At 38.3% G+C, this 25,665-nt stretch overlaps 1 protein-coding gene and 1 long non-coding RNA gene across 2 annotated transcripts in view; one reads left to right on the top strand and one right to left on the bottom strand.

The window, feature by feature from the left end:
• The window catches only part of LOC112635788, a 77,214-nt gene that overhangs the window by 4,138 nt on the left and 47,411 nt on the right, over positions 1–25,665 (top strand). Inside the window, exon 2 of the long non-coding RNA XR_003122086.1 lies at positions 24,493–24,733. This is a non-coding gene — a long non-coding RNA (uncharacterized LOC112635788). The remainder of the gene's footprint in view (positions 1–24,492; positions 24,734–25,665) is intronic.
• B3GALT1 (beta-1,3-galactosyltransferase 1) overlaps positions 24,248–25,665 on the bottom strand; it is a 44,953-nt gene continuing 43,535 nt past the window's right edge. The window contains exon 2 of the mRNA XM_025403870.1: positions 24,248–25,662. Within this exon, the coding sequence (XP_025259655.1) occupies positions 24,453–25,433 (981 nt within the window). The 5' untranslated portion in view covers positions 25,434–25,662 and the 3' untranslated portion in view covers positions 24,248–24,452. The remainder of the gene's footprint in view (positions 25,663–25,665) is intronic.

Below are 25,665 nucleotides of genomic sequence, written 5' to 3'. Positions count from 1 at the left end.
TGAGCCACCGCGCCCGGCTACAACTGCTCTTATATGGGAAAGAGACTTACGGGTTTGAGTTAACCGTAGGCTTAATATGAATCTCGAGCTTAGGTGATTTTGGGGTGATGGACCACTAAGCACACCTAGACTATTGCACAAAGCATGAACTCATCTATCTCACAAAGAATATTAACAAATTATATTGACAAGGAGGAACTCTGAGACATGAGTGCTGAAAATGTTGTTCTACCTGCTCCCTCGGTCCTGCACTTGAGTCACCACCTAAACCCAATCTACTCGAGTCCAAATATAGCTCTTTAATCTGATCCAGTCTTCACTACCATACTACCTACTCTGCTTTAAAATCTTTCAATACTACCTATTTTCTACAGCAGCCAACTTTCAACATGATGTTTCAGTCAAATGAACTTCCAGGCATTTTCATCTCTGTCTTTGCTCACACCGTTCTCTCCCTCTGGTATATCTGCTCTCTTCCTTGATAAGTTTTACTCATTTACTCATTGGTAAAAAGCTGCCTTAGTAAGCTTTTACTCATTTACATAGCTTAGAAATTACCCATTCTACAGTAGTTATCACAAAGCTACCATGGGGTGACTTGCTTTCCCATGTACTCTTCCATTATATTCTTTACATATTACTGTTCCACAAATCATCATGTTATACCACCAGGATTTACTTCCAGTGTTTTTGTTTCCTCTGTTCCCATACATTCAAATCTCCTCAGGGAGGGACCCTACCTTGTTAATCTTTGCATACTGAGATTACGAATATACTTCTAACATACAACAAACAACAATAAATATTTGTTGAATGAAAAACAGTGATTTATCAGTCACTGTGTGAATGAGTGAATGAATCAATGAAATGCAGCAATCATTTTCCAGAATAGTGGAATAAGGACCTCTGAAAATCTGCTCAGCTGGGTGTGGTGACTCTTGCCTCTAATCCCAGCACTTTGGGAGGCCAAGGTAGGAGGATAACTCAAGCCCAGGAGTTTGAGACCAGCCTGGGCAACATAGCGTGACCTTGTCTCTACAAAAAAATTAATAATAATTTAAAAAATTAGCAAGGCGTGGTTGCATATACCTGTAGTCCCAGTTCCCCAGGAGGCTGATGCAGAAGGATCACCTGAGCATGGGAGTTCGAGGCTGCAATCAGCCATTATTGCCCACTGCACATCAGCCTGGGCAACATAGTGAGACCCTGTCTCAAAAAAAAAAAGAATAGGAAAGCTTTTTCTCCATAAAAGGAATGAAAATACTAGCAAAAACTGTCAAATGTCAAAATTAACTTTGTCAGAACTTTGTAAATTAACTAAAGGCATGCAACAATTTGAGGACTGTTTAGGAAATATGGCTGAATCTTGATAGGAACAGTGAGCATTGTGGGGTTTTAATTTGCCTAAACCCATCCCTTTCCTCCTAGCTCTGCAGTAGTCTTAAAAACCAGCGTCCTCACAACTATGTTTGCTATGGAAACAAGCAGTCTAGAAGTCACTGGAGGAGACATAATGAATTTGAAGCTCCCCAAATATCCAGTCACCAAAGAATTGTCACTATTTGACCTTTCCAGCTCCATTCTCAGGGCTTGCATTAGTTAAACCTGACACAGTTCTCACTTTATGCAAATAGCCCTACCTACAGAGCATTTATCAAAAATAATCAGCAGCAACTGCTTAACAACACAGCTGCCTGAGGCAGGGTTACCAGCTGGGACTAACAAGAGTCTGACCAAAAATCTTCAAAGGAAAACCTTGAGAATGAAATGTCCATAGAGACTTTAAAAAGCTTCAACATGGCTGGGTGTGGTGGCTCACACCTGTAATCCCAGCACTTTGGGAGGCCGAGGTGGGTGGATCATCTGAGGTCAGGAGTTTGAGACCAGCCTGACCAACATGGTGAAACCCTGTCTCTACTAAAAAGACAAAAAATTAGCCAGGTGTGGTGGCATGTGCATGTAATCCCAGCTACTCAGGAGGCTGAGACAGGAGAATTGCTTGAACCTGGGAAACGGAAGTTGCAGTGAGCTGAGATTGTTCCATTGCACTCCAGCCTGGGCAACAAGAACAAAACTCCATCTCAACAACAACAACAACAACAACAACAAAAGACTTCAACATATTCCTTGGAATCTAAAAGGCCACATGCATGTACCAGGCTATGCACATGCCCAAGTAGGCCTGATGATCATACCTCTGGATAACTTTGAAGCTCTCAATAAGCAGGAAGTAAAGGCTAAGGCAGAGCTATAAACTGACTGCCAGAGCATTGAAAGCATGCCCCAACATACACAAAAGTCCTTGACAAAGTCTAGAAAATATATTGATTGGTTCAAGACATTTAAGGGAAGCTCTGTCCAATCACTAACTGGCCATTAACCTTACTGATTAGAGACTTCAGTGGCCATACACAACAACAAAATAGGGTATTTTACAGAGTTAGTTCAGGAAAACCACTAAACAAACAAATATATGAACAACTACCACAACAAACAGCAATAACAACAAACTCTGGGAAGGGAGAGAAGGGAAAATCTGATTTCTTGAGTTGGCACATTATATTATTTAAAATATCCAGCTTCAATAAAAGGTTATGACACATGCATAGAAACCAGAAAGTATTGCTCATTTAGAGGAATAAAAACAGTCAATAGGAACTGTCCCAAAAGAAACCCATATGTTGAATATGCTAGGCAAAGACTTTAAATCAGCTATTAAATATTACACATATATTCAAGAACTAAAGGAAATTATGTAAAGAAGTAAACCAAAACATAAGAACAATGCCATACCAAATAAAGAATATCAATAAAAAAAGAAAAATTATAAGAAAGAACCAAATAGTAATTATTTTCAACAGCACATGAAACATTTTCCAGGATAGATCACGTACTTGGCTACAAAACAACAAATCACAATAAATTTAAAATCAATAAAATCATTCAAAGTACACTTCCAAATCCCAGTGCATTTTAATTGGAAATCAGCAATGGAAAGAACATTGAGAAATCATCAAATATTTAAAAACTGAACAACACACTTCTAAAAAATATATGAGTCAAAGAAAAAAAATCATGAAGTATTAGAAAATATTTTGAACTGAATGAAAAGAAAATGAAACATATAAAAATTTATGGGATGTGGCTAACACAGTCATTTAAGTGAAATAGCCCAAAGTCATCTATATTAGAAAAGAAAGAAGGTCTAAAATTAATTATCTAACATTTACCATAAGAAACTAGAAAAACAGCAAAACAAAAACATAAATCCAAAAGTAAACAGAAGTGTGGAAATAATACAGACCAAAATGAACATTAATAAAATAGGGAAATAAAATCAATAGGGAAAAATTAATGAAGCCCAAACTTGGTTCTTTGTGAAGATCAACAAAACTGATAAATCTTGATCTAGACTTACCATAGAGAAGACATAAATTACTAAAATTAAGAAGAAAAGAAGGACACATCACTACCCAAGCTACAGACATTGAAAAGGTTTGTAGAGAATACTAAGGAAAATTTATGCCAATATGGTACATCCACAATGGAATATTATTTTTTTAACATTATGCAAAATAGTTTTTGTTTTACATGCTACAACATGGATAAACCTTGAAACATTGTACTAAGTGAAAGAAGCCAGACATAGAAGGCCATATATTTCATGATTTCATTTACATGAAATGTCTAGAATAGGTAAATGCATAGAGACCAAAAATAGATTAATGCTTTAGAAAGAGGCCAAAAGGAGGGGAAAAGAGGCAGTGACTGCTGATGAATATGAGGTTTTATTTTAAGGGGTGCTGAAATGTCCTGGAATTAGTTAATGGTGACTAGTGTACAATTTTGTGAATACACTAAAAGGCCTGAATTGAAAGCTGTAAAGGGGTCAACTTTATTGTACATGAATTTTATGTTGATAAAAAATTTCTCAAGACTATAACAAAATTAATGGGGAAAATAAAGGCCTCCCTTAACCCCTCCAAAAAACCTCAAGTGCTTTATATTTGCTTCACTTGAGTCCATTTTTGACACAGTCTTCCACATGGTTAAAACTCAGGTTATGTTGTTTCCCTGCTCAAAACCCTTTAAAGGCTTTCCCAGTATGGTCTATACCCAGTTGAGATTTCTATTAAAAATGGATATTCTCAAACAGAATTCTTATTAAAAATGCAGATTGCTAGTAGATTAGAATAGTTTCATCAGAATCTTCATTTTCCAAGACTCTCTTCCTTTAATTCTTACTCTAAGTTTTAAGAACAACTGATCTAAACTTAAATCTAAAAATCACAAATTTGACTTACAGGGCTTTGTATGGCTTGGTCTTCCCTCCTGCTCCAGCAGCATCTCTAATTCCACTTTTGATTTACTCTGCTCTACCCACATTGTCTTTCTTCCATTTCCTTGAATGTCTAGGCTCTTTCCTGATCCAGGACCTCTCTAGACGCTGTTTCCATAGCCTGCAACACTCTTCCCACCATTCTTCACCTGGAGAACTCCTCTTCTTCTCTGACAAATTTGTAGAGGTACATCTCTTACGAAGTTGTGCGGAAGCAGGTAATGGAGATAAATCAAGTGAGCTGAAGTGGATGACATCGGGGAGAACACACAGCTCATCTAAAGGACACAGCAGCTACTCATCCCCCACAACAGCCACAGTAAGAACCTTCCAAGGAGACTCTGAGCTCAGACACGCCTAGACGTGACCCAACCACAATGGTCCTTCCCTCCCCACCCTGGTTACTGAAGACAAAGGGCATACACTCTTGAGAGTTCTAGGGTCCTGCCCACTACCTGTTCCTCCCCATAGTACCACAGCTGATGCTCTCTGGGAAGTGCCACTTCCTGGCAGGAGACCAACCAGCACAAAAATAGTGCATTAAACTACTAAAGCTAAGAAAACTCACAGAGTCCTTTTCACCCTCCTGCCATCTCCACTGGAACAGGTGCTGGCATCCATGGCTGAGAGACCAAAGACAGTTCACATCATAGGACTCTGGGCAGACAACCGCCAGTACCAGTCTGGAGGCTGGTAGACTAGCTGGGTGGCTAGACCCAGAAGAGAGACAGCAATCGCTATAGTTCAGCTCTTGGGAAGCCACATCCATAGGAAAAGGGGGAGAGTACTATATCAAGGGAACAGCCTGTGGGACAAAAGAATCTGAACAACAGACTTCTGCCCTAGACCTTCCCTCTGACAGAGCCTACCCAAATGAGAAGGTACCATAAAACTAACCCTGGTAATATGACAAAACAAGGTTCTTTAACACCCCCCAAAATTCACACTACCTCATCAGCAGTGGACACAAACCAAGAAGAAATCCCTGATTTAACTGAAAAAAGACTTCAAGAAGTTATTTGTTAAGTTAATCAGGGAGGCACCAGAGAAAGGCAAAGCTCAATACAAGGAAATAAAAAAATGATACAAGAAGTGAAGGGAGAAATATTCAAGGAAATAGATAGCATAAACGAAAATCAATCAAATCTTCAGGAAAAATGGACACAATAATAGAAATGCAAAATGCTCTGGCAAGTCTCAGCAATAGAATTGAACAAGTAAAAGAAAAATTTAGAAAGCTCAAACACAAAGTCTTCAAAGTAACCCAATCCAACAAACACAAAGAAAAAGAATAAGAAAATACGAACAAAGCCTCCAAGAAGCCGAGGATTATGTTAAATGAGCAAATCTAAGAATAACTGCTGTTACTGAAGAAGATAAATCTAAAAGTTTGGAAAAAATATTTGGGGGAACAATTGAGAAAAACTTCCCCCCGCCTTCCTAGAGACCTAGACATTTAAATACCAGAAGCGCAAGAACAATTGGGAATTCATCGCAAAAAGATCATTGCCTAGGCACATTGTAATCAGGTTATTTAAAGTTAAGATTAAGGAAAGAATTTTTTTTGAGGGGGGGGACGGAGTCTTGCTCTGTCCCTGAGGCTGGAGTTCAGTGGCGCAATCTTGGCTCACTGCAAGCTCCGCCTCCCAGGTTCACACCATTCTCCTACCTCAGCCTCGTGAGTAGCTGGGACTACAGGCGCCCGTCACCACGCACAGCTAATTTTTTGTATTTTTAGAAGAGACAGGGTTTCACCGTGTTAGCCAGGATGGTCTCTACCTCCTGACCTCGTGATCCACCCGCCGCCGCCTCCCAAAGTGCTGGGATTGCAGTCGTGGTCCACCTCGCCCCGCCCAGGAAAGAATCTTAAGAGCTTTGAGAGGAAAGCACCAGGTAACCTATAAAGGAAAACATATCAGATTAACAGCAGATTTCTCAGTAGAAACCCTACAAGCTAGAAGGGATTGGGGCCCTATCTTCAGCCTTCTCAAACAAAACAATGATCAGCCAAGAATTTTGTATCCGGTGAAATTAAGCTTCATATATGAAGGAAAGATACAGTCTTTTTCAGACAAACAAATGCTAAGAGAATTTGCCACTACCAAGCCACCACTACAAAAACTGCTAAAAGGAGCTCTCAATACTGAAACAAATTTTGGAAACACATGAAAACAGAGCCTAAAGCATAAATCTCACAGCACCTATAAAACAAAAGTACAATTTAAAAAACAAAAACTAAAAACAAAAAACCAAGGTACACAGGCAACATGTAACAGTGAATGGAATGGTACCTCATATCTCAGTACTAACATTGGATGCAAACAGCCTAAATCCTCCACTTAAAAGATACAGAATTATAGAATGGATAAGAATTCACCAACCATCTGTTGCCTTCAAAGACTCACCTAACACCTAAGGGCTTGCACAAATTTAAAGTAAAGGTGGAAAAAGGCATTTCATGCAAATGGACACCAAAAGTGAGCAGGAGTAGCTATTCTTATATCAGACAAAACAAACATTAAAGCAACAGCAGTTAAAAAAGACAAAGTGGGACATTATATAATGATAAAAGGCCTTATCCAACAGGAAGATATCACAATCCTAAACATATGTGCACCTAACACTGGAGCTCCCAAATTTATAAAACAGTTACTAATAGACCTAAGAAATGAGGTAGACAGCAACACAATAATAGTGGAGGACTTCAGTACTCCACTGATAACACTAGACAGGTCATCGGGACAGAAAGTCAAGACAGAAACAATGGATTAAAATATATCCAGGAACAAATGGATTTAACAGATACATACAGAACATTCCATCCAACAACCACAGAGTATACATTCTATTCAACAGCACATGGAACTTTCTCCAAGATAGACCATATGATAGGCCACACAACAAGCCTTAATACATTTAAGAAAACTGAAATTATATCACGTACTACCTCAGACCACAGTGGAATAAAACTGGAAATCAACTCCGAAAGGAGCCTTTAAAAACATGCAAATACATGGACATTAAATATCCTGCTCCTGAATGATCATTGTGTCAAAAATGAAATCAACATGGAAATCAAAAATTCTTCAAACTGAACGACAGTAGTGACACAACCTATCAAAACCTCTGTGACGCAGCAAAGGCAGTGCTAACAGGAAAGTTCATAGCCCTAAACTCCTATATCAAAAAGTCTGAAAGAGCACAAACAGACAATCTATGGTCATACCTCAAGGAACTAGAGAAACAAGAACAAACCAAACCCAAAACCAGCAGAAGAAAGGAAATAACCAAGATCAAAGCAGAACTAAATGAAATTGAAACAAACAAACAAAATACAAAAGACAAATGAAACAAAAAGCTGGTTCTTTGAAAAGATAAATAAAATTTATAGACCATTAGCAAGATTAACCAAGAAAAGAAGGGAGAAAATCCAAATAACCTCAATGAGAAACAAAATGGGAGATATTACAACCGACACAACAGAAATACAAAAAAATCATTCAGGTCTACTATAAACACCTTTATATGTATGAACTAGAAAATCTAGAGGAGATTAATAAAATCCTGGAAAGATAAACCCTCCTAGCTTAAATTAGGAAGAATTAGATACCCTGAACAGACCAATAACAAACAGTGACATTAAAGTGGTTATTAAAAAGTTACCAACAAAAAATGTCCAGGACCAGACAGATTCACAGAATAATTCTAGCAGATATTCAGAGAAGAATTGGTACCAATCCTATTGACACTATTCCACAAGACAGAGAAAGAGGAAACCCTCCATAAATCATTCTATGAAGCCAGTAGCACCCTAATACCCAAACCAGGAAAGGACATAACAAAAAAAGAAAACTACAGACTAATATCTCTGATGAACAACTCTTACCACTCCTCTTCAACATAGTTCTAGAAGTCCTAGCCAGAGCAATCAGACAAGAGAAAGAAATAAAGTGCATTCAAATCCGTAAAGAGGAAGTCAAACTGTCACTGTTTGCTGATGATATGATCCTTTACCTAGAAAACCCTAAATACTCCGCCAGAAAGCTTCCAGAACTGATAAATGAATTCAGCAAAGTTTTTGGATACAAAATTAATGTACAAGAATCAGTAGCTCTTCTATACACTAACAATGACCAACCTGAGAATCAAATCAAGAACTCAACCCTTTTTACAATAGCTGCAAATAAAAATACATTACAATACAATACAGTACAATACTTAGGAATATACCTAACCAAGAAGGTGAAAGACCTCTACAAGGAAAACTACAAAACACTGCTGAAAGAAATCATAGATTATACAAACAAATGGAAACACATCCCATGATCATGGATGGGTAGAATCAATATTGTGAAAATGATCATACTGACAAAAGCAATCTACATATTCAACACAATTCCCATCAAAATACCACCATCATTCTTCACAGAATTTAAAAAAAAAAAAACCCTAAAATTCATATGGACCCAAAAAAGAGTCTGCATAGTCAAAGCAAGACAAAGCAAAAAGAACAATTCTGGAGGCACCACATTACCTGATTACAAACTATACTATAAGGCGATAGTGACCAAAACAGCATGGTGGTGGTATAAAAATAGGCACATAGACCAATGGAACAGAATAGAGAACCCAGAAATAAACCCAAATACTTACAGCCAACTGATCTTCAACAGAGCAAACAAAAACATAAAGTGGGGAAAAGACACTCTTTTCAACAAATGGTGCTGGGATATTGGCAAACCACATGTAGGAGAATGAAAGTGGATCCTCATTTCTCACCTTATACAAAAATCAACTCAAGATGGATGAAGGACTTAAATCTAAGACCTGAAACTATAAAAATTCTAGAAGATAACATTGGAAAAACCCCTGTAGATATTGGCTTAGGCAAGGATTTCATGACCAAGAACCCCAAAGCAAATGCAATAAAAACAAAGATAAATTGCTGGGATTTAATTACACTAAAGAGCTTTTGCATAGCAAAAGGAACAGTCAGCAAAGTAAACAGACAACCCATAGAATGGGAAAAAGTCTCCACAATCTATACATCTGACAAAGGACTAGTATCCAGAATCTACAATGAACTCAAACAAATCAACAAGAAAAAAATAAACAACCCATCAAAAAGTGGGCTAAGGATATGAATAGACAATCCTCAAAAGAAGTTAACTAAATGGCCAACAAACATGAAAAAATGCTCAACATCACTAATGATCAGAGAAATGCAAATCAAAAGCCACAATGCAATACCACCTTACTCCTGCAAGAATGGCCATAATAATAATAATAATAATAATAATAATAATAAATAGCAGATGTTGGTGTGGATGTGATGAACAGAGAACACTTCCACACTGCTGGTGGGAATGTAAACTAGTACACCACTATGCAAAACAGTGTGGAGATTCCTTAAATAACTAAAAGCAGAACCACTGTTTGATCCAGCAATCCCACTACTGGGTATCTACCCAGAGGAAAAGAAGTCATTATACAGAAAAGATACTTGCACACTCATGTTTATAGTAACACAATTCGTAATTGCAAAAGCGTGGAACCAACCCAAATGCCCATCAGTCAAGGAGTGGATAAAGAAATTGTGATATATATATATATATATATAAAATATATTTATATATTATATATAAATATACAAATCTATATATAATATATAAAAATATGTATATATTTATATATAATATATAGTATATATAAATATTTATATATTTATATATTTTTATATAATATATATAATCTTCTAGAATGTTGTCTTCATAGAATGATTTAGGGAGGGTTTCCTCTTTCTCTATCTTGTGGAATAGTGTCAATAGGATTGGTATCAATTCTTCTTTGAATGTCTGGTAGAATTCTTCTGTGAATCCGTCTGGTCCTGGACATTTTTTGTTGGTAGTTTTTAAATTACCACTTTAATCTCACTGTTTGTTATTGGTCTGTTTAGAGTATCTAATTCTTCCTGATTTAAGCTAGGAGAGTTTATCTTTCCAGGAATTTATTAATCTCCTCTAGATTTTCTAGTTCATGCATGTAAAGGTGTTCATAGTAGACTTGAATGATTTTCTGTATTTCTATTGTGTCAGTTGTAATATCTCCCATTTTATTTCTCATTGAGATTATTTGGATTTTCTCTCATATATGTATATATATATGAAGGTATATTAGCCATAAAAAGGAATGAGTTAATGGCATTCACAGCGACCTGGATGAGATTGGAGACTATTATTCTAAGTGAAGTAACTCATGAATGGAAAAAAAACATCGTATGTTCTCACTCAGAAGTTGAAGCTAAGCTAAGCTATGAGTATGCAAAGGCATAGGAATGACACAGTGGACTTTGGGGACTCAGGAGGAAAGGGTGGGAAGGACTCAGGAGGGATAGAAAACTACAAATTGAGTTCAATGTACCCTGCTTGGGTGATGGGTGCACCAAAATCTTGTAAATCACCACTAAAGAACTTACTCATATGACCAAACACCACCTGTTCCCAATTACCTACGGAAATAAAAAAAAAATTTTTTTAATTTATAATGCAGGCTAGAAATTCAGATTTCGAAGGGATTGGGTGGCAGCCAAATTCACATATTTTAAAAATAATGTCCAGACCAAAAGATCTGCACACCTCTGGGGCAACATGCAGCCTGAATCTCCAGGTGGGATCCCAAATTTGATTGTTTTTATATCACTTCTTCAGAGTCCACCTCAAACTCTTTAATCTGAAACATATTTCTTCATAGCATCCATAGTGCTTTCCTATATATCTCTTACTGCAACTTGTAATTATATTTAATAGGATTTTTTCCAGCATCACCACCCACAATTCCCCACCCACAAAGAGGCCAAACAGACCTGCAAGAGTTAATCAGTTCCATATCAGGGATTGTTTGAGAAGCCGATGTCATTGAAGGGTAAGATGGGTAATATGAACTTAGCAAAAATAAACCAAAAACTTCTTACTCACTGACTTCAACCATGGTCAGCTGCACATTCATGGCTGTGAGTGCAGATTGGACATAGAGGCTGATTCCAGATAGGTGATGGAGATAGATCTGCTCACCTGAAGCTTTTCAACAAATTCTGTTGCTCATTGTGCTATATGCTTATCTTAATTTCACAGAAGTGCATTTTTATTTTAAATCACTAAACCTGTCTAGGGTTCTGTATAATCTTCCATTTGTTTGAAGAAACAAAAACATTACCACATAATGTAATTAAGCCTATTGGTTCTTGGTTGGGGCTGGATCTCTAACACAATTTACTTTAATGAAAATGGGTTTAGTATTTGGAGACCCAAATATATAAGACTAAAAATGCATTACTGTTTTTCCTCCTTGGTTAAGAGGCACTAACTTAACCCATATGCTAATCTATTAGATTTATTCATAAATTTTAAAAAAATGTTGATTCCAAGAACCAATTATAAACAATTCTGGCTTGGTAAACTTGGGATCACAAGTCCTATTAGCATAAAGCATCATCTGAGAAGACATTCAGGGATTAGCAATTCTAGGAAGCAATTTCTGATTTTGAATGTTATAACAAAAAAGCTTCAGCTTTGTAAAGAATATTGGACAATCACCTCCTAAATATATAATAACACTTGGTGCTAACACTGTGTCCGGTCCCTGGTCAACCTTCAAGGAATATTTATGAGTGAACAGTTGAATGAATGAATGAATGAATGAATGGATATGTCTTCATAGATTCCCATCAATATTCTGCCATGTACCCAGGGTAATAAAAGCAAAATGACAAGTTTCTTAATTGAAATTGACTTTATAATTTATCAGAAACCTAATGTGGATCTCATTATTTTGACTTTAATGCTAAGTTTAAAGCTAGACTCTAGAGTGAGATTGCTTTAGTTTGTAACAGCCTTCTAATGTTGTAGAGAGAAAGGTCTCCAACAATCTCCTTCTTCACTTAAATTAGGGATTTCGCTTATTATTATTATTATTTTTCTTTTTTGTTTATTTATTATTATTATTATACTTTAAGTTCTAGGGTACATGTGCATAACGTGCAGGTTTGTTACATATGTATACTTGTGCCATGTTGGTGTGCTGCACCCATCAACTCGTCAGCACCCATCAACTCGTCATTTACATCAGGTATAACTCCCAGTGCAATCCCTCCCCCCTCCCCCCTCCCCATAATAGGCCCCGGTGTGTGATGTTCCCCTTCCCGAGTCCAAGTGATCTCATTGTTCAGTTCCCACCTATGAGTGAGAACATGCGGTGTTTGGTTTTCTGTTCTTGTGATAGTTTGCTAAGAATGATGGTTTCCAGCTGCATCCATGTCCCTACAAAGGACACAAACTCATCCTTTTTGATGGCTGCATAGTATTCCATGGTGTATATGTGCCACATTTTCTTAATCCAGTCTGTCACTGATGGACATTTGGGTTGATTCCAAGTCTTTGCTATTGTGAATAGTGCCGCAATAAACATACGTGTGCATGTGTCTTTATAGCAGCATGATTTATAATCCTTTGGGTATATACCCAGTAATGGGATGGCTGGGTCATATGGTACATCTAGTTCTAGATCCTTGAGGAATCGCCATACTGTTTTCCATAATGGTTGAACTAGTTTACAATCCCACCAACAGTGTAAAAGTGTTCCTATTTCTCCACATCCTCTCCAGCACCTGTTGTTTCCTGACTTTTTAATGATTGCCATTCTAACTGGTGTGAGATGGTATCTCAATGTGGTTTTGATTTGCATTTCTCTGATGGCTAGTGATGATGAGCATTTTTTCATGTGTCTGTTGGCTGTATTAATGTCTTTTGAGAACTGTCTGTTCATATCCTTTGCCCACTTTTCGATGGGGTTGTTCATTTTTTTCTTGTAAATTTGTTTGAGTTCTTTGTAGGTTCTGGATATTAGCCCTTTGTCTGATGAGTAGATTGCAAAAATTTTCTCCCATTCCGTAGGTTGCCTGTTCACTCTGATGGTAGTTTCTTTTGCTGTGCAGAAGCTCTTTAGTTTAATTAGATCCCATTTGTCAATTTTGGCTTTTGCTGCCGTTGCTTTTGGTGTTTTAGACATGAAGTCCTTGCCCATGCCTATGTCTTATTATGCCCTTGGAAATCAAAACAGGAATAAGCTCTGGGATCTAATCTGTAGGACATCTGCAAAATTTAATGCAAAAGAATGTACTGTTTCTGGAATGGGAATCAGAACCAACTGAGTATAATAATAAGGAAAAGGTAAGAAAAGTAAAACAAACAGGCCATAAAAAAACAAGCTGATATATGAGAAAATATGGGTTGGTATCTGGCTCTGGGAAACACCTCCCCCTATCTTTTTTTGTACTCTAACTGAAAGAGAATTTGATGGAAAGTGGATTGAAATTTATGATAGATAATTTTTACGATGGCAAAAGCAAAGAAACATTGGTCAACATAATCCGAAAACAGGTGTGGCTCTTTCTCCATCTTCCATCTCTCCCTGAATTAGTTCCTTCTGCTCTCTTAGTTCCCTGGTCTTCCTGCTTCTTGTTCACTGTCTCCTTAAATTCTCATGGTCTCTACTGCTGATTCTTCTCCTTTGTCCCTTGGGAGTCATTTTCTCTTCCTTCCTTTTGTCTTGGAAATAAACAGTGCATGCAAAGCTGTTGTAAAGAGTATTTGGTGTTCTTGTTGAAAAACACTTATTTTATTTGTGGTGACATCTGATCTAGGTTATTTCTAGACACCAAAGCAGAGGTACAGTCCTCCCTTTGGGGATCTTGGAGTCAACCCAATTCATAGTAATTAAAAGGTATCCTGGATGAGAGCTCTGCCTGAAAAAGCAGGTTCACTGTGTTGTGCCATTTGATATTAAGTAAACCTGATGCCTGTTCTGAACCTATTTATCTGACTCTTGCCTAGGTTTTGACCCTGTTGTCTTAGCTATTTGCACATTCTTTGAGCTGCATATCTGGACTCGGGATTACTTGTTTTCTTTCTGCTGACTTTTCAGATTTGTCTGTTACTTCAAGCACTGACTGCTCATTTGACCTTGGATATATTGCTGATTCTAACCTTTAAAACCAGGGAGGGTTTGCACCTACTTGTTTCTGAATTGCAAATAAAATTTAGAGCAGTATGACATAATGGAAAAGAAAAGACTGGACTCCAGTCAAAACACTTGGGGTTTGAATAGTATCTTTCCAGTTATTGATTTTTTACATTGAAAAAGTCTTTTGATTTCTCTGACTCTTGGATTTTTCAACCCCAAAATGGTGACAATAATAAATGCTGGATTCCTTGTTTGGGAGGGACCACGTAGGTGGTTTCTCATTAATGCCAAAAACAAAAACAAAAACAAAAAACAAAACAAAACAAAAAAACTTCCTTTGTCTCATCCTAATAATGTTCCTCCCAAAGGTCAGATTATAAACCTTTTTTCTTTTGAGATGGAGTCTTGCTCTGTCACCGAGGCTGGAGTACAGTGGCAGAATCTTGGCTCACTAAAACCTCTGCCTCCCGGTTTCAAGTGATTCTCCTTCCTCAGACTCATGAGTAGCTAGGGTTACAAGTGTGCACACCACACCTAATTTTGTATTTTTAGTAGAGACGTGGTTTCACCATGTTGGCCAGGCTGGTCTTGAACTCTTGACCTCAAGTGATCCATCCACCTTGGCCTCCCAAAATGCTGGAACTATAGACATGAGCCACCGCACCTGGCTGTAAATCTGACTGGTCATATCCTATGACAACAATTTGACCTCATTTATGCATATGTGGGGTTACTGTTTTTTGCAGATGACATACTTGCGTGGCTCTCTGTGCTGCTTTCCTTCTGTTCCTGTTGTCTCCGTTGTCTTGTACCAGGAACCCTGTAGCCTGGCTCTACATACTTCTCTCTGTCTCTTTTCTGTGCTATATAGCATGCCCACATACTACAAATGGTGGTTGGTGGGAAGATAAAGCCATCAGGTCCCACTTTGACCCCGGGCTAAATCATAAGCTCCAACTTGGTTTTAACATAGAATCCTATATTGGGTTACCGGGTACTGAATCAGCAAAATAATAGTGTGGTATTTTACTTCCCATTGTTTTTGTTTCTTTGGTGTATTGCTTCCTCTAGGACCTCACCCTTCTCCCATAAGGTCTTAGAGAAAGCTACGTACAAGAAATAAAAAGAGTGAGTTTCTAACCTAAAATTGTACTACAGCCTCAAACCTCACTTTAATCCGCAATCCCTTCCAACAAGTTTTTATGAATATTTAAAGAGGTAGTAGAGGCAAAAGTCTCTGGTATGGTAAGCATCTCTGGTATAGATGCTTAGTGAATACTAGTAACCCTAGGCCGGGTGCGGCGGCTCACGCCTATAATCCCAGCACTTTGGGAGGTGTAGAAGGGTGGATCACGTGAGCTGAGGATTTGAGACCAGCCTGGGCATCATGGTGAAACCCTGTCTCTATAAAAAATAGAATAAAATAAGATAATTAGCTGGGTGTGGTGGCTCTAGCCTGCAGTCTCAGCTACTCAGAAGGCTGAGGTGGGAGGATCACCTGAGCCTGGGAGGTCAAGATCATGTCACTGCACTCCAGCCTGGGTGTTGGAGACCCTGTCTCAAAACAAAACCAAAACCAAACAAACCAAAAAACTAGTAACCCTGTTTAGAATCTAGCCTTGAATTCCAGAGCTCTGTTACTCAAAACACAGTCGATGCACCAGTGGCATCAGCATTGCCTGGAAGCTCACAAGAAAGAACTGTGGGTTAGACTCCAGAACTACGAATCTGCATTTTACCAAGATTCTCAGGTAATTACTTGGCATATGCCAGTCTGAGAAGCATTGTTCTAGAGTCTACGTGTCCCTCATCCTGTCCTTTCTGCTCCAGTATCCTATTTGCTTCCATACTTGTGCTGCCTATGGCTCCAACTCTTGCTAGGACGGAGAGGCATTTTGTTGTAAATGACATGCTTTCCAAGTTAACTCAGATGATTCTATTGATAAAGTTTAAAGAGAAGCTTGTAGTGGTGGAATTATCTTTTCCTAAAGAGAATTTGGACTAGCATATGTTGAAGAAACCAACAGTAAGTCAGAAAGCACAAGCAGACACAGAGGGGGAGCTCATCAGAGTGTGGTTTGCGACAGGTGTGGAACGACAGCCTTGAGTGGAAACAGGGCCTGCCTTTTTAAGGAGCTAGCTAGTGATGGATACCTCTCCAGAGGATCCTTTGCTTCCAAGAGGAAAAAAGGCATAATTGAACTTGCAGATCGTTCTCTTTATAGAAATATGTGAGTTCTGAAGGATAGAAGCTCTGTTAAAGTTTCTAGTGAGCTGGTCTAAATTTCGAGTGACTGAAGTGGTAGATTTTTGACTGGCATCTTCCTATTAATATTTATTAGACTTGGATATTATTGAATTCATGGTGGTTTATTTTTAAATTCCTGAATCTTTTATCTGTCTTTATGTGTTGCTTAACTATTTTCTTAAGATTCTGTTTTCTTGTTTTATTCTCTTCTTTTCGATTTTTTGCTTTGTTGGATGCTAAGGTGTCATGATGGGTTATTTGAAGAAACTTTTTCTATACATTAAACATTATAGATGATGACTACTAAGTAACATGTAAATCTCAAGTAAAATAAACATTTGGAAAGAGACTAGTGATTGCCAGAGGCTGGGGGAGGGGGCTGATTACAAAGTGTCATGAGAACATGAGAAAATTTGGGAAGTACTAGAACCGTTCTATTTCTTATTATGGTAGTCATTACCTGAAGGTACACATTTGTGAAAACTCATAGAACTGTACATTAAAAAGAGGGAATTTTAAAGTATATAAATTATAACGCAGCAAAAAATGGGGCAGAAGTTCCAAACTGAAAAACAAAGTAAAATAGCTACACTGAATTCTACAGGAACTGGGGCCTGGGGCAATGTGGTGGTGGGGAGTGGTATGTGTCCCTATTGTTGAGAAGCAAAATGCTATGTTGGTGCTGAACATGGCCTCTAGAGCCAGAGGGCCTGAATTCACCCTGTAAGTTGCAGAAGCCTCTGTTGCCTCAATTCCCTAATCTGCCAACTTGAGAGCAGCATCTACCTCATGAGGCTATTGTTAGGATTCAGCAACAACAATGACAAAACCGAAGAATGGGCATTGAAAGTTTAAGGTTTTGCAACGGGAGAAATTCTCTGATGCTTCCCCCTCACCTCATGCTTGGTGAGGTCATGTTCACCTCTGTTGAAAAACAGCCTTCATCACAAACCCCCACACGTAACTGGGCCCAGCCTGCAGTATCAGGCAGCCACTGCTGAGTAAACATTCTAGAATAAACCTAGAGAGAATAAATCACCTCTTGTGTCATTTTCCCTCTAGGTGATGCCTGAGGTCATTGCAACAGGCCTAACAAATAGTTGACATAATGTACTAAACTAATGGATTCTAGAAGGTAAACTAAATGGATAATTTTTCTTGAGTGCTAGGCACCTCTGGCTGAAGAGAGTGTGGAGCCAGCGTTATTTTCGATATGGTTGAATCAATAACACTTCTTCATTCATTTCTTTTTCATTTCACAAAAATGCCCATCTTAACCAGCAAGGAGGTAAGGAGATCTTATCAAAGGCGATTTTTCATGCTTACATGAATTATATTGAGGAGCACATTGCTCTTTCAAATATCCCCATTTCTGTTTCATGTTTTGTTCATTTTTGTTTTTTCTCTTAAAAATGTATTCAATTTTCTCCCAGCAGTGTGAATTCATCTGGAAATCTATGACAATCAATTAAGTAAATGAGAAAATAGAATACTTGCAATTATGATAATCAAGCTATATGAAACCCACCCTTTTAGGTCTAATATGCACACATCTTTAAGCAATATATTAATTAAGATGTGGGTAATTGTGACAATTGGAATCAAGCTTTCATAATTTTTAAAAATCACTCAGAGAAAACAAGGAAATATTTCAAAAATATATGCAGCTGTTGGTTTTTAATGTAATTCATTATCATGACTACATTGTCATTTTCCTGGCTGTGTGGGAAGACAATTCCAATGTTGATGTGATTTTTCATCCATAACTTGAAACATTTTCTGTGTAGCACATTTTTCAGATGTTTTCCTGTTTCTCTAGGTCAGAGGTTGACAAACTTTTCCTATAAAGTGCAAGATAATAAATATTTTAAGCTTTGCAGGTCAAGAAGCAAACTTGAAAATATATGATAGTACTGGCCCAGCGTAGTGGCTCACGCTTGTAATCCCAGCACTTTGGAAGGCGGAGGAGGGTGGATCACTAGGTCAGGAGATAGAGATCATCCAGGCTAACACGGTGAAACCCTGTCTTTACTAAAAATACAAAAAATTAGCCGGGCGCGGTGGCGGGCACCTGTAGTCCCAGCTACTGGGGAGGCTGAGGCAGGAGAATGGTGTGAACCTGGGAGGCGGAGCTTACAGTGAGCCAAGATTGTGCCACTGCACTTCAGCCTGGGCGACACAGCGACACTCCGTCTCAAAAAAAAAAAAAAATATATATATATATATATATATATATGATAGTACATTACATAACAAAAGAAAAAATAAATTTCCTGATTTTGTATTGATGGAAGTCAAAATAAAATAATAACCAAGTACAATTTTGTTTATTGGTAGTACACATCTACTAATGAGAGGAATGGCATTCTTCCTATTGGACTAACGTCCTGCTTAGTTGGAGTTCCATGTTAGCATCTGCTGTCAGGTCATTGCAGCTGTTCATGGGAACCACTCCTAGCTTGTGAACAGCAGGCCGATGGAGTTCACAGACTGTAGTTTGCCAGTCTCTGCTCTGGGTCAGTGTTCTCAGCTCCAGTGGGCACTGGAGTTACCTAGAGGGCTCGTTAAAATGGACTGGTGAGCCACACACTGAAGTTTCTGGAGGGACTCGAGAATTTGCTTTTTTAGCAAGTTTCCTGTTGAGTCTAGTGCTCCTGGTCTGGAGACTATACTTTTATTTATTTATTTGTTTATTTATTTTTGAGACAGAGTTTCGCTCTGTCACCCAAGCTAGAGTGCAGTGGCGCAATCTTGGCTCACCGCAACCCCTGCCTCCAGGTTCAAGCGATTTTCCTGCCTCAGCCTCCGAAGTAGCGGGGATTACACCATACCTGGCTAATGTTTGTACATTTAGTAGAGACAGGGTTTCACCATGTTGGCCAGGGTGGTTTTGAACGCCTAGCCTCAGGTGACCCACCACACTGGCCTCCCAAAGTGGTGGGATTATAGGCGTGAGCCACCGTGTCTGACCTGGAGACTATAATTTTAGATCACTGCTTTTGATGTTGGTCCTTTGAAAAAGTTATGTGGAATACAAATCTGTATATTTTATGTTTTTATTATTTATTCACATAGTTCCACTCACCTGATAAACTTTACCTTTTTGAACTCCAAGGTATATGGAGAGTAAATCAAAAGTTAAATTTCCATTAAGAAGTGAATATCTGGAATACTGTGCAGTCATGAAAAGGAACGAGATCATGTCCTTTGCAGGGACATAAATGAAGTTGGCAGCCATTATCCTCAGCAAACTAACACAGGAACAGAAAACCAAACCCACATGTTCTTGCAAGTGGGAGCTGAATGATGACAACACATGGGCACATGGCGGGGAACGACATACTGCAGCCTGTCAGGACGGGTTCAGGGGAGGGTGCATCAGGAAGAATAGCTAATGGAGGCTGGGCTTAATACCTAGGTGATGGGATGATCTGTATAGCAAACTACCATGGCACTCGACTTCCTGTGTAATAAACCTGCACATCCTGCACGTGCACCCCTGAACTTAAAATAAGTTGAAGAAAACAAAGAAAAAAGTGAATATCTGTTTAGCTAGATCAGGATTGATAATAAAAGGAACTTTTGTCTCTTAAATAGCTCTCAGTCTCTTGCTTACACAATCAGGCATCAGCAATCAACATCTACTTGGCTGCTGTGAAGTATGTCTGAATAAATCTTTTCTGATCCAATTAAACTTCTAAAGTAACATGCAGTATTCCAAAGAATACATGCAGATGAACCATGAGAATGACATTTTTGCCTTAGATTTAACATGTCATAATTTGCCAAACCCATTATTAATAGAGTGCTCCCCTGAGTTGGAATTTGTTGGCATGTTTAACCCATAGTCTTTAATACAAAGGCTTAACTAGCCTTTTTAACTAAATAATTCCTTCAGGCCACCAAGGGGCAAGTGAATCCCTGTTTCCTAAATCCCAGAGTAGCCACCGGTCTACTTACTAGATGGAATAGTGTCTGTGTTAACTGTTAAGTTGCACTGGGCTCTTGGGGATGAGCTGTGAATGGCATAAACTATTACCTACATTGAGATCGTGGAAAAGGTCAATGGTGAGCGGCAGGGCATCAGCTTTTAGCAATCACGTCTCACCAGAGATTCTTTCTAAAAAGAAGAAAAGTGAAACATTTGTTCTCCTTCTGTTTATTTGTCCCAATGGTTTAAAAAAATCAGCTTTATGGAACCATAATCTTCCTCATGACAGATGGGCCTGTACATAAGCATCGTGCTTTCAGTCAACAGTTTACATTTCAAGAGGAAGGTGAAGAAAATGTAATGATATCTTCAGCGTCTGTCATTTTTAGTTTTATAACATTGATACAAAAAATAGTATTCTGATTAGCAGCTTGATTGGCAACCCATGTAACCCTAAATAGTACTACAAACCTGGAGAGTGCACTTTTACAGACAATTACTTTTGGCGAAACGGTATGTACATTTTTGACAAATAAATACATAAATACAATCATTCATATATAACGTTATACCTAAATGTCAATTATCATCAACAAGCGTTGTTCTAGTAAATTACTTCTTTCATTCACAAGTTACTTTGTTGTTTATAAAAACTATTTTCACCTTTACAGAAGAAATGACATAATCAATTCTCCCACTAAACCCACATATTAGGAAAGGTAAAAAATGAATCCCAGATGCGTTAGGTAAATATTCCATTGTCTTTTGATAGAAGAGATTTGATTGAAAAACGTCTTCCTTGGCTCCTCTGTAAATAGTTTATTTCCCCCGTATCGTGTCACGCAAAGGGGTTTTATTCTTCTGAATTGAATCCAAATTAAAAGTGATCTTTGTTTTGTTGATTCTGGTTATTTAAAAATACAATATTATATATTGAAATTGACACTTGTTCCAATATAAGAAGACACAAAGCCACCTAAACTAGCCACAAAAGAGAAACTTTTTTCCAAAAAATAAATTAAAAAAGGAACTTTAAGAACATAGACACTGATACTATTATTATCCAGTGCATAATGGGAAAAAAAGAGTTTTTGTAAAAATTGTCTAAAAGACTCTTGGTACAATACTGTCTAAAACATTGTATATTTTATGTCAGGGAGATGGTAAGAATGGCTCAACACTCATTGAAACAATATTTTGGCCAGTGTCATGTCATAAAATTAACAAAAGTAGAAAGTTAGAGCTTTTTCTTGATCACTTAACCATTTTTTGAACATTCAAAAAATGAAGGGCAAACATGCTTAAGGCTATTGAAACACTGGACAAATGGCCTTGCTTCACCAAAAGCTCCATGCAGAAGAAAATGTTACACAGCAAGCAGATTCTAGCTATACATACAGTTGGGGAGAAGAAAAAAATGCTTTTAAAATATATACATGTGGTCTTTCATGAATATTTACATGTTTGTCACATGGGCATTACCTAGCATAAAAAAGTAAGGAAACAGTTCTTTAAGACATATGATTCTCTGATTTTTGCTCCTTTTAAAGATCAGGGCTGTATTCATAACGTATGCACACACATATAAAACGATTCATAGGTGTACATATATGATGTTTATAATGTGTAATTTCTTGACACCAGAGGTGGTTTGAGCATGGGGTAGATGCAAGGCAATAGTATGCGACAGAGGCTTGATTCAGCTGCACGACTCGAAGGTGAACCAAGTATGAAGTGAGACTTTCCCAGTGACTGGAACTCATAGCAGTTGAGGCTGCAGGGTTGGAGGGTGGTTCACCTTGTGCTGATCTGTCTCTTCCCAGGTTACCTAATTGCTATTGTCTAATCAAAACCAGCAGTCCTGCTGACCAGAAGATGACGATGTGTTAAGGGAGGGGAAGTCTTGTCTCACATTGGGTCCTTTAGGGCGGGGGATGAGAGATCGTGTTTTGCAGAAACACGCCATGACTTCCACTTGTTCATTGTGTCTATCTGTTTGCTATCAGCTCCTATGGGGGGGCTCCAGGGGTCAGGTTAAAAAATAAACAAATAAATAAAAAAGGTACACTCTTTCAGCTGCGGGGCTTTCTTTGAATGAGAACAAAGAGGTGTTTTCTAATAAATGGTAGAAGATGTGCAATGTGCAGGTTTGCTGACTGCCTATTCTGCTTCTTCTGAAAGAGGTGAACTAGCTTTACCTGCGCTCAAATTTCTTAGAGAGAATTCAGATTCAGTGGTTCCTGAGATCTAAGTTGTCGTGATGCATTTTGCAAAGCATATGCTTCATTTACTGTAATATACCCCCAACCAGAGGTTCCTTCCCAAAGAAAGGCAGCTGCCTCTGCTTTCAGCACCTTGGGATATCAAGGCAACACACTGACCTAGTCCCTTATTCATTGAAACCAGAAGAAATCGCAGAGAAATGGAAGCTTTCCCAAACACCTAAATTATAGCCAAGGAAAAGTCAAAGCCTTGGCAGAATTAGGCGCACTGATAGTTCACAGCTGATCTTTATTTCAGCAGATTTTATATTAAGATGATGTTAATGTTACTGATGACCATCATTGTAACTATGCAATTATTTTAGCTTTTAGCATAATGCATGATACACTGCATTACGTAGCACCTTTTAAGCTAAGGATCGCAAAATACTTAACAAATGCAATTTGCTCTCACAGCATCTGTGAGGTAGGTGTTTTTTACAGCCATTTTTTATAAATGAACACATTGAAGCACAAGATTACGATGCCTACTCATATGGCCCAATAAGTATGGTGGCATCAACGGGACCCAAACCCGGCCTTCCCCATCCTTCCTCAATCACAGAGCCCCCAGAATACCTCATAACAGCATTGCTGCTGAACATGCGCTGGTGTTTTCAGATGTTAGCAAGTAGGGCCACGTCTTTCAATAATATTGACACCCTTAAAGATTTTCTCACGTGCTTTGCAAATGTGTTGGGGGGCATCTTATACTATTGCTAAGCTTATGTTATATTATAATGCATACTTAAATTTCTATTTTCTCAATGTGATTTATTGTTCTCCAGCCTCCAACCAACTTATTTTCTACATAGAGACATATGCCTGCCAGATCCAGAGACTGTGAAATGCACTTAGCAACACTGTCTGGAAGGAAGCAGGTGAGATGACATTTGGCAAAGTTTCCTTGGAGGCACCACTTAATGTTTGTTCTGAAACAGCAAAACAAAAAGGAAAGAAAAAAAAAGAAAAAAAATCTTTTGTTTACTTTGTTAAGTAGCATTTTATACACATTCCACCTGCTGACCAGATTTAATCCTTGGAGGAACAAGCAGAGTTGTCTTCCAAACACTTAGAATGTTTGATTCTCAAATTTAAACTCCCATCTATTTAACTGCAGCCTCTCTGCAGGTACCAAGTTCATTTCTTGGTGGAACTGCAAATGCTGTATACATTACATGGCAAAATATGTAAAAATATAATGTAACAATACACACGATATTAATAATCACATCCAGTGTGTCTTCCTGACTGTGCATCCTTTCTGAATTGCTTTTGAAAATGGTTTCTGTTTATGTATTAACTTTTGCAGAGATGATATGATACATTACTGTGAGTTTCAGTTTCCCAGAACCAAATTTTTATCTCAGATGCACAGTATGTCAATCCTAGGAGTTGTTTGGAAGTCACTTTTTGAGATAAATAGCAATGCTCTGGGACTGAGAATGAAATCTGGCCCTTCTAACTCATTTATTGTTTCTATGACCAGAGTCTAACTTTATAAATTGGTAATCCAAGAAAGGAACTTACAGCAGGAAGCAAAAACTTTATAAAACCCCTTCACCAGTTCATTTCCCCCGACACCTGGAAAATACCAACACCTTAGGTCCCATTTCTTAAAAAAAGAAAAGAAACGTATTTACATTGGTAAAAATTCTAACATCTGAGATGTTTCTTGCTTGACATATCATTCCAGATTCTGTGCATTTCTTCTGGAGAGATCTGATGCACGGTGATAACTCGGCGATATCTACACAAACTGTAGGCCATTTTCCAGTGATTGAAGCCACTGTTCTGGAAAGGATGTATACCCAGCTTTCGAAGACACAGTCCCACATATACATCTTCAAGGTGAAGCAGCCTTGTGTGGAGTGAGGTCTTGTAAATGAGTTCAGCCACATCGGCTGAAAAGATGTAGCCAGTCCCCGAACAGAACGGTGGGTAGTTACTGTCTGGGTACAAATCCCTGGGCATATACCACTTACTGCGGACGTCCCGAATCGGTCCTCCATTAATGACATAGCCAGTAAAATACCTTCTTCGTGGCTTGGTGGAGGGTTTCAGTAATTTATAAATAAGATTGTCCATGTTTACAAAAATGTCACTGTCTGTTTTCATGACATACTTGGCTTTTGAACAAAAAGTGGCCACCCATCTCATCCCCATTAATGTTTTGAGGGTAAGATTATGGTAGGAGTCAATGAAGTCCTCCACGATGATATCGTGGAAGATTTGGCTCTCTTGCTCCACCATCTGATTGAGAACAGGATCAGCATTCTTGCCCAGGAGGAAGAGAGTGGCTATCTTGATCCCCTTAAAGTTGTTCTCATCCCCCCACGTCTCTCTGATTGCCTGACGGGCATCGAATTCCTTGTGGGTGGTGCTGATGAGGATAACAAGAAAAGGAATGTTTTTCTCACATTTATTGGGCTCGTTGATAAGAAATTCAAAAGAATGTGGGTTGATAGGTCGAGTTCTTATGTTGCCAAAGGTGAAGTTTTTCCTGGCAACTGTTAGGTGGCTGAATGGTTTGGAGCCAGTGTAAGAAGAAGTAGGACGAGTTATACTCAAGTACCAGAGAGCGCTGGCCCAGCACACAACTGTCAAAACATACAAACAGGAGACCTTTGAAGCCATTGTCTTGAGAACACGTCTATTTCAAATATTGAAGAATATGCTTCCTTGGCACTAGTTTCTTTTCATCTTCCAAAGGTAGCATATTACTAATAAATCTTAAAGTTTGATAGAGAAGCATGAAGTGGAGACTGTCCATGGGCCTCAGTGGCTGTCTGTCACCTCTGCGCTCACTCTACTTTCTTCCAAATCTGATGGAGGGTTCCATGCCTCATAAATACTCTTCTTAACTCTG

Source organism: Theropithecus gelada, chromosome 12 (genome assembly GCF_003255815.1).
Source record: "Theropithecus gelada isolate Dixy chromosome 12, Tgel_1.0, whole genome shotgun sequence".
NCBI classification, from domain to species: domain Eukaryota; kingdom Metazoa; phylum Chordata; class Mammalia; order Primates; family Cercopithecidae; genus Theropithecus; species Theropithecus gelada.
This window is presented reverse-complemented; position numbering and strand designations above follow the sequence as displayed.